Source organism: Triturus cristatus, chromosome 7 (assembly GCF_964204655.1).
Source record: "Triturus cristatus chromosome 7, aTriCri1.1, whole genome shotgun sequence".
NCBI classification, from domain to species: Eukaryota; Metazoa; Chordata; class Amphibia; order Caudata; family Salamandridae; genus Triturus; species Triturus cristatus.
In genome coordinates, this window is record NC_140590.1 from 1,121,012,029 (window position 1) to 1,121,031,541 (window position 19,513).

The window sequence follows — 19,513 nt, forward strand, 5'->3', positions numbered from 1 at the left end:
TTCAATTCCACAGAGCAAGAGTGCTTGACTTTTCAAACCTAACTGCAAATCCATAGTACTGTTCTTTGGTTACACATTTTTTTGTACCAATACAAAACATGCTTCTATTAATTTTCACATACAGCCTAGTTTTTTTTCTAGAATGGTATGAAACAGCCAATCAGTTCTTTTTGTTTTGTAAAAAATATGTATGCCTCCATTTCCAAACTGTCTTTCTTTTCATATTGCCATTCTACTGAAAGACACCTCCTGAGTGCATCCAGTTCTCCTTTGAAGATGTTCACAGTGTGGATTGTAGGGCACAGCTATGTCTTCTGGAGTGAAAAGTTTGCAGAGAAAACAGATATGGTGAGAGACCTTGCTTTGCCAAATGTAGACATTAAATGGATTGGTCAGAGAGGGTTAAAGTGGCACCAATTGATGCCATTGGTGAAATCCTTCATGCAAATCCAACACCCTGACCTCATAATAGTGCACTGTGGTGGCAATGACCTAGGCACTTTGACTGGGGTAGGTCTGGAAATGCTTATGAAGGACACCTTTGCACAACTGTTTTCACTTTTCCCTAAAACTGCCTTTGTGTTTTCCAACATATGCCAAAGGCAAAAATGGAACTGGTCCAATCATTTCTGTCCACAGATTGACAAAGCAAGAAAGCACGTCAACAAATCTGTTTCTGCTTTCCTCCGTGACTATGGTATGGGTGCCATTTACCACAACAACTTGCGTTACGACATGCAAGACATTTATAGAGGAGATGGTGTGCACTTCAATGATGAAGGGAACAGAGTCTTCCTCTTGAACCTTAGACTCTGCATCGGTACTTACTTGTAGGTACCACTAAAAAAATGACTCCATAAACACAACAGCTCTTTTTAGAGCTCCCTAATTTCTAAACTCTTAAATCTGATTTTCATTTATTTATTTTTATTTTTTTTACCGTACGCTTACCGTGAGCTTACCGTACGCGTACCCCGTGATTTTTTTTAAAATCAATAAATGTTTTCTTTGTACTTTTCTGTCCTTCTTTGACCCCCTTACAATTGTTAGGGGGTCTGTAACTCTCCTCATTGCCCCCTTTCCTTGTTTTCACTCTTTTTTTTCAGAGTGAAATACACAAAATGGCGGCCGCCGCTTCCTGGTTTCGGCCGATTCGAATGTTTACTAAGATCTAAGAGCCAATCAGAATCGCGCTCGCGCACGCCACCGTACGCTTACCGTAAGCGTACGGTAAGCGTACCGTAAGCTGGCTCAGATATATATATTGATTTAAAGGCTATTTTCTCAAAATCAACTGAACTGATTTACACCAAACCTACAAAAGGCACTTCCTTGACCTACGGACTACCTCTCTGCCAAATTTCTAGTAATTCTGTTCAGCCGTTCGGGCTGTAGCTCGTTCTAAAGGTCCTATGGAAAAATGCATGGGAAAAACGCGTTTTGGGACCCCCCTTTTATCTCAGCCCCCGCTTGACGAATCCCCCCGAGACTTTCAGGGTAGGAGCGGAGCGTAGCGCCCCACCTATTTTGAGAAATTCGCGAGGATTCGTCGACCGGCGCCAAAGTTATTCAAAATAGAATGTTGAGGTTTTCCTATGGAAACGTGGTCCTAACTATAACTACCTACTGGCGACCGCCAGTAGGTAATATATATATATATATATATTTATATATATATATATGTATATCTCAAAGGTTAAAGCTTAGTTACAGTTAAGAAAACTGTCTTTAATCTTTTGTTTCTATACAAACAAAAGTTAAACTGCAAAAACATTGGAACATAGAAAAGAAAGGTTAAATATAGTTTTCTTAACTGTAACTAAGCTTTAACCTTTAATTTTTACATTCTTTGCATATATATATTCATATATATACATATATGTATATATATACATGCACACACACACACACACATTCCTCGATTATAGGTAGAAAGATGGAGAGGGTTAAAACAAATGAGGTGGGAGAGGGGGAGTTGTACCCTCCCAAAAAGATTAGATGTTATATATTTTCCCAAGAAAATCATTGAAACATAGAAAGGTTAAAGTGCAGGTATTGTCATGGCCACAACCCATAACTAACAGAATAGTCATACAAACAATAACATGCACACCACTAACAATGCGTATGAATCCACAATATTTATGTCAATAAATAATATCTCATACAAACAAAATGTAATTAAATAACATATAATCAAATCAATAAATGATTTTTCATTCATAGTTGCTCCTGTCAGAGTGTGGGGGGTGGACAAGTGACATGTAATCTCATCTATACTGTGGTTTACCACCATTGAAATTACATCTTTCTTATTTAGGGTGAGCTCATGAGCATGGCATTTGGTTTTTAAGTTAAGGTTTGCATATAAAAGTGCCTGCAAGTGTCTGAAAAACAACACATTAGCGCTCTATTAAACGATGAATGATTAAATTATTTACTGAACATCAGTAACATTTCAACCGGAAACATTCACAAAAATAGCGGTATCAAAGCACAGAGCAGTGGGGATGAGGTGTATATCCTAAAATATTCAACAGCTAGTGATGGGTACATTACACCAGTAGTCTAGATAGCACTGGAGAAGACATCATTAAATAAACATTCACAGATTAGGACGTTGTATCTGGGGAGTGTACTTTGTAACTGATTAATTTCCCAGTTAATGGTAAAAGAATGAATCACAATCTTTCAGCAAATTAATGTGCATTTTCCCCAAATATGAGTACATAATTATTAAGGGAAGCCTGATTCACAAACATCAACGTTAAAAAATATGATGTGGGTTCTCAGATTTTTTTGTTGTTACATGTTAGGTATACAGCCCAGATTTAGTCACACAAAAGTGAGACAAACTCAGCACAAAGTATTGTGCTATACTTTACTTTCCAACTCAAATAATGATTTGCATTGGAATGTTGCCTAAAATTACACGTTGTGCTTCTTTGCATCAAGAGGATTTACCATGGGTGGTACATTGGAATTCCCATGCAACCGTCTATGAGTTTTGACACAGCTCCTTTCGTACTAACATTTGTAGACAAGTATTTGTGCCAAAACTTTATGCGTCTTCTAGGCCTGCGTGAAAGTCACAGGAACAGACATTATTACCACTCTGCAAGTATTCTGCACCGTACAGCACACATAGGAAGCTGGAACAGTATTACAGCATGGTTTTTGTACTGGAAGGGTCCCTTTCCAGTACATAAACTGTGCTTGACAGAACCCCCTTGCACTGTGATGCAAGGGTGTGAGCTTTGACGGATGGCAGTCCAAAGTGAGCCAGTGTGGGGTGAGAGGAGAACACTGCCATATCTCAGTATACATGGTGCTCTTCTGTTCTCCTCTTTCAGTCAATGCAGCCACACTGCTCTGCATGAAAGGTTAGTAAATCCGGCCTGTGATGAATACCTAACACTTAATGAAACACAAATGTGCCCAGGAGAGGAAGTGCATTTTTATCAGAAAGCCTTACTGAGAAGATTTAAACATTTATAAAGTGATTCTGTCTGTGCAGGCAAACAGTAAACGTCATCATAAATTGGTTCAAACAATAAAGTGAACTTTACCACAAGACCTCCAGCTATTCCTGCAATTCCTCCCTGAAAAGAAGAGAGAACATTAATTAGAAGTACAGGATTTCAAAGAGAAAAGCCCTTACACAGTCATAGCCGGTTATGGAAAAGGCACAGAGACAGATTCAGAAATTACAAATAGTGTAAGCCTTTTTCAGGTGAACAAGATTTTAAAAAATACACAAAGCAAGGCTCTTTAAACCAAATGAAAAATCAATGGCCTTGAGGCAAAGAGGAATTTATGTCACAAGAGACCAATGCGCTTTTATTCCTGAATGATGCAAGAAAAATATATGTCTAAGTATGGAGGATTTAAGACTACTGATGACCCAGTAGCTCTTTGGCACTGGATTGCCAGGTCAAAAGTTTCAAAAAGCAGAGTCTCCAAAGGCGCCACTCCCTGAAACCTAACATCACCCCATCTCTAAATGAAGCAGAGGAATGGCATGTGTGGAGGGATGGTCGCCCTGCTGATTTATGGGGAGGCTCCTGCTCTGCCAAATCCTGAACAAGCCCCTTGGTCTCTCACTTTATGTCTATTCCTCTCCAGTATATATACCACTCTCTCTCCCTTTTCTACACCATCCAACTCTAAATGAAGTCTTAAATGAAGATCCCAGTGGCCCATCCTCTACCTGGGTCGTGAACACTACCATAATCTTCTACTTGTTAAAGGAACCTGAAATGTATTTCCCAATTAAGGCCCAGATGTACAAACACTTGGCATCAGGCTTGTGTTACTTTTGTAGCGCAAACTCCAAGCAAAGCATTCAGGTGGTATCTGCAATCTAACGCAAAGACCGATTTTCGTTGAATTGTAACCTACAGTAACACAGAGCTTAGCAATGGGCTGTCTTGCATTTATTTAGGTCAAGGGTGTGTGTCATGGGTGGCGCATGGGCATTCCCACGCAACCACCTGTATTTTTTTGCCTCAAATCCCTATCTACAAAGAATTATAGACAGGGATTTTCACCCAAATTCTGCACCTCCTCAAGGCAGGTTTAACGAGAAGAAATGTTTTCATTTCTCCATGTTTCTCCCATTTTGCATGTGTCCTGCATTGTACAGCACTCATGCAAAGTGGGAAACGCCTTAAAGCATAGTGATCCGGAAGAGAGCGCTTATAGTATAACACCTATGCTTTCCACAATGCAGAAACCCTTGCACTATTTCACAAGGGTGTCTGCATAGGAGAATGGCAGCGTTAAGTGCACCAACGTAGGGAGAGAGTAGAACAGCGTCATGTCTTAGAAAAATTGTCACTGTTCTGCTCTCTGCCCTCCATGCAGAGCAACTTTTCTGCTGCCATGCGTAACTTAAGTGATATGTAAATCAGGGCCTAGTTGTATATCACAGAGCAAAATAAAAAGTCACAAAATATTATTGTAGGAAGGTTGGATCTGACTGTATGGTTACCCCCACTTTTTGCCTGGTGTTTTTCTGGTTTTTGACTAGGCTGACTGGGATCCTGCTAGCCAGGACCCCAGTCTATCTGCTTTCTCCCTAAAATTGCAATGCATGTACTTTGGCACACTCCATATTGGATACTTGGGTAACCTTATAAGTCCCTAGTATATGGTCCCCATGTACACAGGGCATAGGCACCCCAGAGGCCTCCCATGGGCTGAAGCATGTATTATGCCACCCATGAGAGACCATGCAAAATGGAACTACAGGTCTGCTACTGCAACGTGTGTAAGCTGGTGCTTATACCACTTACCTTAGACATAGGTTCACTATATCTATTTGTCACTACACTTAAAATGTATAAGTCACTCCTATAGCAGGCCTTAACAATCCTGAAGGCAGGATGCTGTGTTTTATGTGAGAGAGTGGCCCTGCATGAGCAGAGCCTCTCTGCAGCCTTCGTGGACCATTCTCCCGTGTTGTCTGTGACTCAGCCGGACACATAGGTAGAGTTGCATTATGACCTCATGGTAAATGCTATCTCGAAAACAGCTGCATAGAAACATATCGTGTTTGGTATCAAACACCTTGGAATCATATCACCACACCAGTAACTGGTGTGGGAGGTATGATTCTACCATTCTGAAGTGACCTTCGTGGGGTCACTGGTCTAAACGGTGCCAGCCTTCTCGACCCGGACACCACAAAATAGAAGCTGCCAACCAGAGACATATTATTGCCCTCCTGCTGCTGAGCCAAGCTCGAGAAGAGGAAGGCAGCACAATAGGCATCCTGTCACAGGGAGGTGTAACCATCTCCCAAACAGGATTTAGTGTATGAGGCTGGGTGGGTGCACTCTGAGAGTGTCTGAAAGTCTGCACTTGTGCCACATTTGGTGTCCCTATGCATAGTCCAGCTCAAACCAGTTCTGGGAGCCATTGGTTCCTGCGCTGGCATGAATCTGGACAAAGGACATGGGTATACCCACCCCTGTGTCCTGCACCTCCCCTAGGAGGGTCCCCTGTATCTGTCCAACCCTCTCCCCTGGGTACAAAAGGGCTTACCTGGCTGTAAGATTTTAGATTTTACGTGGACAAGTTTCTACAAGAAGAAACCACTGACATTCAACAGTCTCGACACCTTGGACATCGCTGGACCCCGACTGGGCTCAACTTTGTCACCCTTTCCGTCCGAAGCTTAGTTTGTGCGTTTGCTACATCCAGGCTCCGTGCAGGACCTGTGGTGCACTTAAGACAACTGAAGAATCTCCCTTGGAGTGAAGGAGTCACTCCCCTGCATTCGCAGGCACCAAACCCCAACTGACTGGTCTGCTGCTCATGAGCTCCTGTGGAAGATTTCAGCAACACAGGAGATAGGTTTCCAAAGGTCCATGAGGTCGATCTGCCCTCTCATCAAGTTTGAGGCCAACATCTCTCGTAGGGACTGCATTACCCAAACCCCTGTGCACCGCGTCCATTTGCAGTTGCATATGCTTGTTGGCAATTCCTGAGCTTGTGCATTGGACTCCTTGTAGTCCTCACCCTGAGCAGTATTTGCACCTAAGGACTCTGGCCTCCTCGCACCAAGTGCTCCGTGGGTTGGTACTTTGCATTCTTGTTCGTGGTCCCTCGCGACTTCTGGTCATTAGGCCTATGGGTCCTTCTTAAGGTCATCTTGATTTTTCATGGGCTTTCCTGGTTGCTCCAGACATGCCCTGACTCCCCATTGTTTGGTGAGTCCCCTGGACTTTGCTGGTCTGCACCGTAACCTGTTTAACCTTCCTGCATGGGTGGCTTTTGCCAAGGATTGTTGGTGCTCCCGCCGGACACCGACCCCCCAATTCGACACCGAATTGGACCTTCTACGTTCTTTGCCGCTGCCAAGGCTTGTTGGTGCTCCCACCGGACACTGACCCCTCAGTACTCGACATCCTTCGTGCGACAGCTCGCCTCCTTCTCCTGGTCATCCTAGACGGCTCCGGGTCCTCGCAACTGAAGAGTCAAGATCACAGTCAACACACCTGAAGCACCCGACATCGGTGGGCATTTGTCTACCGAGCCCCTGGTCACTCCAAAGTGACCCGGACTCTGTCCCCTCTGCTTTCAGGCTCTTCCCATCTAGAATCCACGTTTGGATTCCACCGGACTCTTTTCGTACTTCCAGCAGCAGCATTTCTTTGTTGAGGATCCGAATCAAAGGATTTCATAGGTTTAAATAGGTTTTGTATAAATAATTTAAGGACAACAATTAAGCCCTAGCAAGATACAATCTCCCTAACAGAAGGTTTCTAGTGTACCAGTCCTTCTGAGTGGCATTGGACATTTTTTAGTACTCAATGAGCTTGATATTTGGTAAAATCTCATGTTTGAATTTTGAATTATGTAGCATCTTTTTTTGCTTCGTACCTACCAAAACCGTACCTGGTGCCATCTGACATAAATATATTTTCCAAAATATTGTTAACATAAATATCACCCCATTAAACTTAATAATAGAAAAGCTACTCTTAATCAGACATTATTTTTTCAAACTTATTTAGGACAACATATTTATGCAGACGATATACTGGCATACTACAGCCTGGTTCATTTGGTCTTGTGCCAATCCATTCAGTGATTATAATATTGTTAACCAGAGTGAATCCATTCTGTGCTATAGATACATGCTCTGAAAATACATTAAAAAAATTAAATTCCCAGAAATAGATTTGCAGCAAACAAATAAGTTACTATATAGTTATGGTAAGAAAAAATGCTGCATTGCTTGCTGAAGTTCATCTACTCGTTTCATAATCTAGGTTGGACTGTTGCAGTGGACAGGGGTGAATCTTATGCATATTTACTTGGAATTTGAAAAAATATGTTATGATCAGACGAATGACTGATAGTGAAGCTTTGGTGTGATTGGGTTTGAGCACTCTACATTTTGTAGTGTGAAGAGTATCTCAGATGATGAGAAGTGGAGGTACATAGGAGTCATATGAAAATCACCTCTTGGCACTTAGTTCTCACTTCTGCCAGAATCCACTAGAAAATGTTTGCCTTTCTATCTTTCGATGTTTAAATTAGTAGGCATTGAACAGACAGGAATGTATGTATTAAAGAAAGAGCTTTTACCAATATTCCGGTCAAACATAGGCCAATTTCACCAGCAGCAAGTCCAAGGCCATGCAAAACTCCACCCTGTAAGAGGACAGAAGAAAATAAGCCACAGACACCTTCTAGTAGAAGTAGACCAGGCCACACAAACAACATATATTTGAACATTCAGATTGGTAAACTGGCTCCAAATCCCACAATTGCCTGTTACATCTATGGGGCAGATTTTCTCACAAAAGTTACACAAAATGTGTTTTGTGCTGGAAAGTTGGCTGAAACTAATATCCATTGATTTGCGGCAAGGGGGATGTTCCATGGATAGTACAAGGTTGTTTCCATGCAACCACCCACAGTTATTCATGCAAAACCTCATCTCCTAACAATAGTAGCCAAAGTTTTGCACCAAAAAAAAATGAATCTTTGAGGCAAGTGTAAAAAGAAGAAACATTTATATTTCTCTAAACTTTTCCAACTTTGCATATGTGCTGCAGACACATCCAAAGTTAGGAAAAGTTTTAAAGTTTGTCTAGGAACAGTATTTTGCAATAGAAGGGTACTCTTCCAGTACAAAACCTGTGCTAGACATGATGCAGAAAACTTTGTAATAAGGTGCAAGGGTGTGTGTATGTGGCGCTAGGGAACTTAAATGTGCACCAGTGCTAGGGGAGAGCAGGATATTTTAGAAGATATGGTGGATTTCTGCTCTCCTCCTCTCTCGCAACACAGCCAGCAACTTTGGTTGCTGCACTGCATTCGTGACATCTTTGTAAATCTGAGCCTATGTACCTTCTAAGAACGAGGACTTGCACTGTCTGCAACACGTTTAAAAGCATGAAATGCAGTCATTGTTGTCAGATCTCTCATATACAGGCTACTTCGCCACAATGAACAGATCTGTGATTATGTTGTTAGTCACGTTCTTAGACACACTGATAATTCATTAGAGTCACTTAGCAGTCATTTCTTGGTTTGGTATCAATGATTATGGCCCTCTTAAAACACTTATGAGATTCTGTGCTCACATCTGTTTGCTAATCCTAATTTCTAGACTCACATTTGCAGAGCCTCCGTAATCACGAGAGATACCACTGTCTGAGGAAATATGAATACCACAGAGCTCAGTTTATCCTCTTTGCAGTATTACCTCCCAAACCACAATGTGCAGCTTGAAATGTGAGATAAAAGTTTAATATGTGGCATGTTCTCACATCTTGCATTGTATAATTTAGAGTGTTGCTCTTTTTCTCCACTCAGCATTTGCCAGATTTTGTCTGATGAAATTTGTTTTGGAATTTTTCACAACGTGTAACACAATATGGGAGCAAACTGCCATGTGCACTCAAATCCAGGTAACCAAGGCACTTCCAGCAGTGTCGCCTGCCATTTTCTCCAACAACACAATAAATATATGTCTCTGTCAGACCTGGACTGCAAAGTGGATCTGTATTACATTTATAATAGGTATTCTCTACATACCATGTTCTAAATACATGTATTTTTATATTGACATATATTTCATGTTAACATTAAACTCTGTTGGCATGTGTATCTAGACCTGTATAACTCTAATGATGTTTGCAACATGTTCTGAAACCTTTCAGAGTTTGAAACAAGATGAAGAAGACATCATGGACCTGATCAAAGTACTGGCTATATTCCTCTTTGTTCAACTACCAGTTGTATGACAAAATTCCAATGGCAACGAGGGATCCATCTTCCAGCAAGTGGGCTCTGCTTTCAAGAGCTCTGATGAAGATGGCTTTGATAGGCCACCCCCCCTATAGTCTAGTGATTCAGCAACGTATCCCAATGTTTCAAGGTTTCTCTAAGTAGTACTGCAATATTTACAAGTGGTTTGCACTGGAATATGCCTCCTATTGGCAAGTAGGTTCCGTAGGTTACTCCTCCATCTTAATGTGTGTTGGATTTACTGTTTCCTTTTGGTGAATTCATCTAACACCCATTTAATAGTTGTACAACTAAATATTAAAGCTCAGAATATCGAGATACAAGAATACTGTGGACAAACATCGTAGACCAAAATATCAAAAGTTAGTACACACAGCAGACGCATAGATTTACTATTCCCAACTTCACAGCTACATACCAGGAAGATGTATTTATCACAAAGGAACATATGCATGGAGTTAGGTACAGAAAATATATACTCACCTTTGGATAATTTGGATTCAATGTTTTATCCTCGAGATTTGTACACTATGAATATTCTGGCTTTGCTCATCAGAGGGCATACCTGTCTAATTGTTATTGATGTGCATAAGAATGTTTGCCTTTCTACGCAGACTGAATGAAAGCCCAAGCTATGTGAAGTAGTTTGCTGAGTGGTGGGTGGCAAGCAACCTAACTTTTATGGTGAGAAATATACACTCAATGTTGGCAGGTGTCCGGCTGACAGGTGGTAGAGAAACTTTACGATCTGCATCTTGTTGTAAAGTTCAGATATCACACTAAAAGGTTATCATGCATTAAGTGTATTGAAGAGTTTGTAAATGTAATGCAAAAACAAGTTTTATAAGTAGAGTTAATCAGGAAATTATCAAGCGCCATGTTTTTTTGTAAGAAAGTTAACCTACCAGTGCTCCTCCTAGACCAGCAAATAAACCATCGCAAGTACGTTCCACGTATGCAATGTCTCCATAATTTCCAGACTAAGAAAATTTTAGAGAAAGAGACATTATTGATTGTTAATTGATTACATTATTTTAATACCAGTTGAATAGATAGCCTTAAACATTTTTTTTAAAACATCACAACACAATGATCCTATGCTGCTTTGATGAAACATGGCTAAACATCTGTTTTCTTATTACACCCTCGTTATGAGAAGATGCAAGACCAAGGTAGGGCTTTCAAAATTAGGAACATACTGATTACACAGAGAGTGAACATTACATTTTGTACATCACCAAGATCATGAGCCAAAGATTTCTCTTTAGAAGAGTAACAGCAGTCATACCACATTGAAAGTTATTCAATAGGCAAATGAAAAAAATATAAAAATGAAAAGTCAGATGTATGTATTTAAAAATGTCGCAAGTGGTGCCACCTAGTGCTGTTAGAACTGAATCACTGATCAGAGAGAATAGAAAATAAGCATTGGCAAATCCAATAGGTCTGGCCTATTGTTAGGGGAAATGTTTGGTAACTATTTGCTGCGTTTGTGTCAGCCCCTGCTGTAATAGAAAATGTCATATAGAGAGAAGAGCCATTTTGTTGATTACACTGAGTTAGTAGAAGTAGGCTTTACTCTCAAACAAGAGTGTTATGAAAAGGAGCCAGAAGATGAAATTGACAATTTAACTGATAAAGTTAAAAGGTATAAATAATGAAATAGTGCATAGTATATATTTTTCACAAAAGACCAGCATTGTCATTGTATCTTTAAGAAAGCCTATGTGTGTGAATGTCTGTTATATCCTGCTAATGTTGATGCAATGCCAGTCTACCACCAGTGGAATGTTCATGTGATGATGCAGTCAGAATGTTGGGAATCTCCAGTGAGTAATGTCAGTTGACTGGGGCTGAGCTGCCTGCTGGCGGCTCCTGGTGGGGTCTTTATCTGATCTAGACTTGGTCTTTATTTGATCTTAATCTAATCTTCTTGTGATCCTGTACCATCTTCCAATAAACCTATTTAAATCATCACTACTGAATGGACCTGATTACTACAATGTCTTTACTATATAAAGAAAAAAGGTTGCAAATCCAACATGTTGGTATGGCAGTTAATGAGTGCCAAAGAGCAATTAGTGAATGGCACTCTGTCCTTAGGGAAGGTATCAAACAACAAGCAACTCCATAATGAATAATCAATAAAATTTCCATTGAAATGCTGCCATTTCAGCAAAGTAAATACATTGGCATTTGTCTAATAACAGGACGACGCATCAGTCATTTCGAAAAGCTGTAAATGATAAAACACATATTGCTCACTATTTAGCAGTTTGGTAGGACAGGTAATATCGACCAACATGCATCACCTTTCTGTCTTGAGGTTTATTTGTTTGTGATATGCTTAAACCTCAGTACCAAACCTAATATGTTTCAAGCGTTCTGATGTTTGATTTTTTGAGATACTGCTAACACATGTTATGGAGAATATATCACCTGCATATCCCCAGCAGTATTTATTTTCATTTTGCTGTAATGAACACTCAAGTTATTCAATCTTCTCTCCCTTCACAGTGAGTGCTTGAATCTGGCATTTTTGGAAATGCTGTCATCAGATCTAAACATTTCAAAAATGTCAGTTTAATGCGGAGTCTTTTACTTTCAATAGCCTTTGATTAAGGGACTGTGCTACATGCGGTCTCCCTATACATGGATGATGTCCTTCTTTACATACATGACATCCAACAGGGACTTGGGAGCATCAACTCAGTGCTTGAACAACTTAAGAATGCCTCAGGTCTGGGAGTGAACTGGGACAAGACTTGTCTTGCTCCATTGACACCGTAATGCCCTCCACAGCCCCACATGGCAGGACCCCACCAGGTGCACTGGGAACCATCCACGTTCCGCTACCTTGGCGGTCACATCTACCATGAAACCCATGATCTACGTGATGGCAATCTTACGAGGGCAATTACCACCTTGAGGCTACAGATATCCTTCTGCAGCATGCTATCCCTCATGGTGCAGGTGAGCTTCCCTCTCTAAGATGGTGATGCTCCCCATCTCCTGTATTACTTCCAGAACCTGCCGGTCACTGTACCACTCTCCACATTCCACACACTGCATGGTATGTTGGGCTGCCTTATCTGAAACAAACGGTGGAGACGGGTTGCAATGAGGTCGCTCCAGCTGCCTTTTGTGTTGGGGTGACTATGGGCTCCTAACTTCGAGCATTATTATCTTGTGGCGCCGTGGCCATCAAAATGGCGGGCGGTCAACATCTGGCTGAGCCGGCTCATCCTCACTGGGCCGAGCTGCTCAAATAATACATGAACTTCTGTTGCTGAATGGTAAACTCCCCCTGCATTCCAATACCCTATTGAGCTTCACTCCGACACATGTGCCATACATCAGAGTTAGATCTATAGGACCTTTTCAGGCATCTGCTCTGAAGTGAGAGGGTGGAACTTTGAGAGGTGGGAGTGGCAGTCACACTGGGCACCTTGTTTCACTAGGAAGATCTTGCACCCTTTCAGCACCTACACAAACATCATGAGAACCCCCCCCCCCCGCGATTACCTAGTGCACCGCACAACACTGGCTGAATTACAGCGGCTTTGGCATATTACAAGAACCTGAGACACATCCATTTTTCCACGCAGTCTATGTGAGGGATCACATGGTTCACATGTACGATGGCCTCTAGTTTTTGGGACTTGATGCAGCCTACAAAATTACACTGGGAACGAGACATTGGCTGTGAGAGCACTCCTAAAAATTTAGATAGGGCTCTCATCTAACCCCGTAACAATTTCAGCAATGCAAAGTTCCAATACATCCAGCTCAACATCTTACACTGGGCCTATTTTACCTCTGAGAGACTGCACCGCAGATGTGAAAGCGAGTCTGTGTGCCCCAGATGTGACTCCGGAAATTCAGATATGGCACATATGCTCTGGAACTGTCCAGAGGCACATTTATTATAAGGGGCGGTCTTAGATGCCTTGGCAGAGGTTACGGGTAGAGTGGATCTCAGCACCCTGGAGGTGGAATTATTGTGGATTTTCTTACATACGAGATAGAGAAGCCCAACACTCCGATTCATAGACTTAGTCCTAATAATAACTAAACACGCAACTGCCATGAACAGGAAAGGTGCCCACCTTCCGAACATGTCCTACTGGTATTTGGCAATCTTAAAATGGAGTAAAGCTGAGTCCACAGCGCTGTGCAGGGAGGAGCTGAGGGGCCTATGAAGGGTCCCAATCATGCAGGAGTGGGATATTTTTGTGTGTGAGTTACAGGTCCACTTTGAGGGGACCAGGGAAAGGGTGTCCAACAGTGAGTCATGACTCTGTTCCCCCACTCTTTCTTTGCTCCCAAAGCCAGGCATGGAGTGCCCCACCACCTTGGTTCATTCCCCCTTCTGAGTGTAGCTGAAGTGGTGCTGGAACGCTGTGCATGTGCCTGCTGTGGGTGATAACAGAACTAAATATAAATTGCCAGACATAGGCCCCTCTGCATAGGAGACACAGATCTTGACTCTGGAACTGTTAGTGCTGTGCCTGTTCAAACTGTTAACCATATCATTTGTCACGGTTACGTTAAAGAATAGACCAATGTCCCCTTCAGATGTTTCCTCTGCTATATGTGATAGAGTGACCTAATGGGACATTACACATTGATTATCTGAATCATTAAATGATACTGTATTATGTACAATGTGCATTGTGCTCATGGTAAAGCCTAATAAAAGCGTTCCTGAAAAAAAATCCAAGAGCATTTGATATTTTTTTTAAGGTGAATTTTGGTGTGTGCGTGGGGAAACAGCCTTTTTACCGCAACTGTTACAACGCATGCGATTACAACGCATGCTGGTGCAACGCAAAAGGTGTGCAGCAGTGGGTAGAAGGTGTTGGATGTAACGTCACATATTCGCACATGCAGGGGCATTACTAATGCCAAGCAAAGATAACTCAACTCTTACTTTAGTATCTCTCATCCCTACATGAAATGAATTTCGAAACATGCCACAACAGTGCAACTATTCCTAGATTAGCGATAGTAACATACAGGATGGCAAACTTACTTGAGCAATCCTCACTAGTTCCATGTAAATGTTGTAGTCATTCTGTAACAAAATAAAACATATTTTGAGCTTCAGGTTCAGACAATGGCGATTAGTTGGCACTTGCCTAATAATTGGACCAGTGGATGGTTTTACAGATTTGAGAAATTGTAATAGGCGATATGAAGGAACATAAAGCATGCATAACACATCAATCACATGATTACATGAACTACATTTTCTAATTTGATCATTAGAATAAACCAATCGAACAGAATGATGGATGGCAAAGGCATGTTATGTCAGTGAATACATTGCAATATTGGGAATCTACACATTTACCTAAATCCTGATTCACCAATTCACATGCGGCAGGAGGGGGTTGAGATAACCAATATATGGTCCATTCTTTTGTGGACTACAAAACAGAAGATGAGGTCAGGTATATGAGGCTGAATGTAAGGCCAGTGAGATGAGAATAATCAAAGAGCCCGCAAATAGATGTTGGTGGAACTAGGGCACCCTTTTAAAATTGATTAATAGTTAATACATTATCTCTTTCTTTCCTGCCTCATTCAGAGTGTAGGGGAAGCCAAATTACCTAATTTTGCAATCACCACCAGCTCTACAATCAAAAACTCTTTTTTTGTTGACTTCAAAAGGGCCATTCAATTTAGTGTGTGTCCTCCCAGTTCTGTTCCTACTAGTGTATTTTTTGCTGGGTCTGCCCTTTACTCCATTGCAGTTTCAGACAGAAAAGTTCAGAACTGTCCCATGCACACTGAAAGAAAAATAGAAGTATGTGAGGAAAATTATTTATATTGTGTCTGAAGAAGAGAAATCTGTATCTGTAAATCTGTCTTAAAAAAATGTAAATGATGGCATGTATAAAATCGCAGTTATCAACACAGACAATTTTAAATTTGGTGGGCCTGCCACACTTGCTTGTGGTGCACCAGCAATATGGCCATGACCCTAACTCACAATTTAGACAGTCTTTGATTTAGATATGAGTCACCGGAAGTGGGAAATTTCTCAGCAATGAGATGCAGGTAGACAGGAAGTCAGGCCCTCACTGAAACTTACCCAAGGAGATGAAACTAAATTACTCATCATGTACAAATTGACAAAGGCTCCCCCAACTCAGGGAGCCATACATATGGTGGTGAGCTTGGCCGAACCAGGGATGTGGTGCATCATGACCTTTCTGGGGAAGGTCAGTGCAGGATTGGCTGACCGGTGGGGCTGTACCGGAAGCGTTCGGGTACTTCTGGGCCTGTCCCAGCAATTTTGTCAGCTTAGCCCATAAAAGGTGCTGAGAGGCGGCAAGTGGGTCTCTTTTTCCCACTGGCTGCCTTGGACAGGGTGCCACCTCTCTACCCCATGTGCTTGGAACCCAGAGTATTGCCCGCATGTTTCTTTGTTTCTCTGTTTCTTTGTTTTAGGTTCCTGCGGGCCAACGCTGATTACTGCCAGCACTATGGTAAAGGTCTCGAATATCCTTTTTCAGAATCTTCACATCCAACTTGGCAGCCAAGGTCCAGCAAATGCCTCCGGGAGCCACAGGGGCTTGAGAGCCATTTCCCGCCCTACCCAAGTGCAATTGCGGTATTCCAGTACTCAGTGGTGGCTCCGGTGGGCACTTCTAGGCTATGGGGGTGAGGGGGCACTGGGGGTTTTTGGGGTTCCTTTGTTTGCGTTGTTGCACCAGTATCATTCATTACTTGGTTTTGTCTGCCTTGGTCTAACTGGAATTCAGGTGAAGCGCTCCAATGCATTTGGCCGAGTTTTCACTAATGTAGTTAGTCCGGCAAGAGAAATTGATAAGGCTATTTTGTGGCTGAGTGGTTTGTATCAAGCAAACAAGCAAGGGCTCATGCACGTAGGTATCCAACTACAGAGCACACCTTAAATATGGGAATGGTCTCAAATATCCCCTTTTTAAATATTTACATTTCATCCAGTCTCTGTGAAAGGTGAAAATTCAATTAGGACCATTTATTGATGGCATCAACAGGAAGAAACCGCAAGCGGGAGCACTGCTAAGTCAGCCTTTGCCAGCAAGTCCCACAAGCTTATGCTTTCCTAGACACATTCCACACCCCTGCCACTCCCAGCACAGGAAAAAAGGCTCTTCTCCAACCGCAGACTTGCTTTGTGTTGGTTGTCTGCAAGCCTGGTTGGCACGAGGAGGAGTCTCCTGAGATGGTGCGAGTGGGGTCAGCCATCGTTCCCAGTCCAAACCATGTGCACAATAGAATGGGTAAGTTGGTTAAGCCAGCTGGGGGGTTATCTATATCCCAGAGTGCATCAAGGGTGGGCGGTTGGTTCTCGAAGGATGGGGTACACGGCCCTGAGGAAGGTAACAAAATATTCTTTAGGACTTGGTGGCATGGCTAGGACATGTCCAATGCAATTTGTTTGGGGGGAGGCCAGATAGCAGGTAAACTATACTGGCCTGTGGCTTGTGAGGTCAGGATTGGTTAGACATTTATGCTCTATATAAGGTATCCTTTTCTTTTTACACCAAAATAAGAACAGCATCACAGGACCCTCCAAGGAGTGCTGGCAGCGAGTTCAAAGGAAGTTACAGGGGCACAGGGGGTTGGGGGTGGCCTTTGACATGCTGTCCTCACCTGTCATCCACCCCTGCAGGCATACTGGGCGCAACCTAGCACAGGCCCTTGGAGAGGCAAATGATGTGTGTAGGAGGTGTCCAAGAGAGGTGTCCTAGTGGGCAGATGGGCCCCCTGCACAGGAGTATCCTGGTAAGGGAGATCCTTGTGTGAGGTCCTCCCATAAGGAGGCACTCACCCAGGTGCAGCTTTGATTGGACACGGGATGTTAAAAGGAAAGGACACTGGGGCCAGATATGATCTCACCCAAAAATGAATTTTGAGGATGCAATGGAACGGAAATGTAGTTATGGATAAGAAATAAATGTACTAGTGTCTTTGTTAAGGCTAGGCATTGATTCCTGTAAACCAACTGTACAAATGTTTGTTACTGTGCATAAAGTAAAATGTGTTTTTTGTCTCGTTTATATGTGTAAATAAATATGGTCAGGGATGTATGACCCCAAACCCAAAAAGAAGGAGCTTGCTTGTGTTTTGACAAATGTCAGAGGTTGTTGGAGTTGAGGAGGAGGGGTCAGTCAACCAGGAGGCATCGGCGATACCAAGCCATAGTAAATGCGGCCTAAAACTACAAAAGATAGAAACTTTAGAAACACAATCTATTTTGGAAAGTCTGTAGTTGGAAAAAGAACTTTGTGCAACAAAGGGAAAAGGTGAAAGCAAAGAGGCAAAAGGCTGCTTTCAAGATGCAGAGGAAAACCACATTTGTGGATGAGGAGTACTGATGAGCACAACTAGAAATTCAAAGTGAAGGATGGATGCAGAGGAGACTGTGGAGACCAACAAAGAGAGTAAGAAGAACAATGTTGAAAGAAATCAGGGACATGTGCAACGGTAACAAAGTTTAAAAGTAGGAAAACATATTTTACACTTCAATGCCAAGGTAATAGGCTCAGTGACAAGGTGAACAATTGGAATTACAGCAGGAAAAGATGCTCAAAAGTAGAACACCAAGAGGGGATGAGAAAAACTTGTGAGGTGAAGACAGAAACTGCACTCTTTACCAAAAGGTCCTAAAAAGAGTGAAGGAATATGTCACAGAGGGAATAGTGATGGTAAAGAAATGCAAAGGGATTACAAAGTAAGGACAGAGAGAATGTATTTTTATTTTTTATTCTTGGTGTAGTAATTTCAAGTTTAAGTGATTGTTGCATATGAGTGTGAACTATGTGTGGTAAAAAGATGTGCACAAGAAGCCAGGGATGATCCTTATTCACGGGATGATGTCCCCCTCGAAAGGCATACTCCCCATCAGAAGATTATCTGTCAACTCCTTTATGATTTGTCATAGGCATCAATTTTCGTGGTGATGCATGAATTTTCCTCATCTTCGTATTGTGTGAGCTTTTTGTAATATAAGGGCATTATTAGAACAGGGATAGAACCCATGAGAGGCAAAAACAATAAATCGTTGAAATTAGTGGTTACCATCCTCTCATTGCAGGACAGACAAAGGTTTATCTTACGTGTCCAGCATAGATTTCGGAGGCCTGATCGATGCGAAATTTTAAGAATATATACGTGTCAGATAAATTCACATAGAATGAATCAAAGCCCTTGGCTGACCATGGTCAGAGAAGTTTTAAGGCATCAGCAAAGTGGGCAATTGCCAGGGCCCCCACCGTCCAAGGGGCTCCTCGGAAAGTGGACTTTCTCTCAATTCCACCTACTTCTCTGTATTAACCTCTCACCTTCTTCTCTGTATACCCCTACCCCTAGCCCTACCTCTATCTCGGTCTCTCTCAAACCAGTGCCATATTAAGGTTGGTTGAGCTGAGGACAGGACATATTTAACAAACTTGTTGTGATCGATTTACTGAAAGTTCAATTTATGATTAAGTATTGTTTGGCATCATCTGTGGTTGAATTATTAGAATTAGGTAATAAAATTCAAAGTTGTTATGAACAGGGGCCTTTCCATGTCATTTATTTACACTTCAATAATGGGTTTAACTAAATCACCTGTGTTGATTGGTAATCAAACACCATGCAAACAAAATGCACATGAAATGATGCAATGTATACAAATCTCTGGATTATGCCTGAACACATATGTGCAGACCCACATGTTCCACATTCAATGGATGATCTT

The 19,513-nt window shown here is 42.0% G+C and overlaps 1 protein-coding gene across 3 annotated transcripts in view; it reads right to left on the bottom strand.

Annotated features, from left to right (window-relative positions):
* Positions 1 to 19,513, bottom strand: part of LOC146811199 (uncharacterized) — a 175,940-nt gene that overhangs the window by 144,267 nt on the left and 12,160 nt on the right. For all 3 annotated transcript variants that reach the window (XM_085618239.1, XM_085618237.1, XM_085618238.1), the window contains exons 7-10: positions 14,807 to 14,848; positions 10,677 to 10,751; positions 8,101 to 8,166; positions 3,570 to 3,602 (exon numbers count right to left, since the gene is read on the bottom strand). In XM_085618239.1, the coding sequence (XP_085474365.1) occupies positions 3,570 to 3,602; positions 8,101 to 8,166; positions 10,677 to 10,751; positions 14,807 to 14,848 (216 nt within the window). The remainder of the gene's footprint in view (positions 1 to 3,569; positions 3,603 to 8,100; positions 8,167 to 10,676; positions 10,752 to 14,806; positions 14,849 to 19,513) is intronic.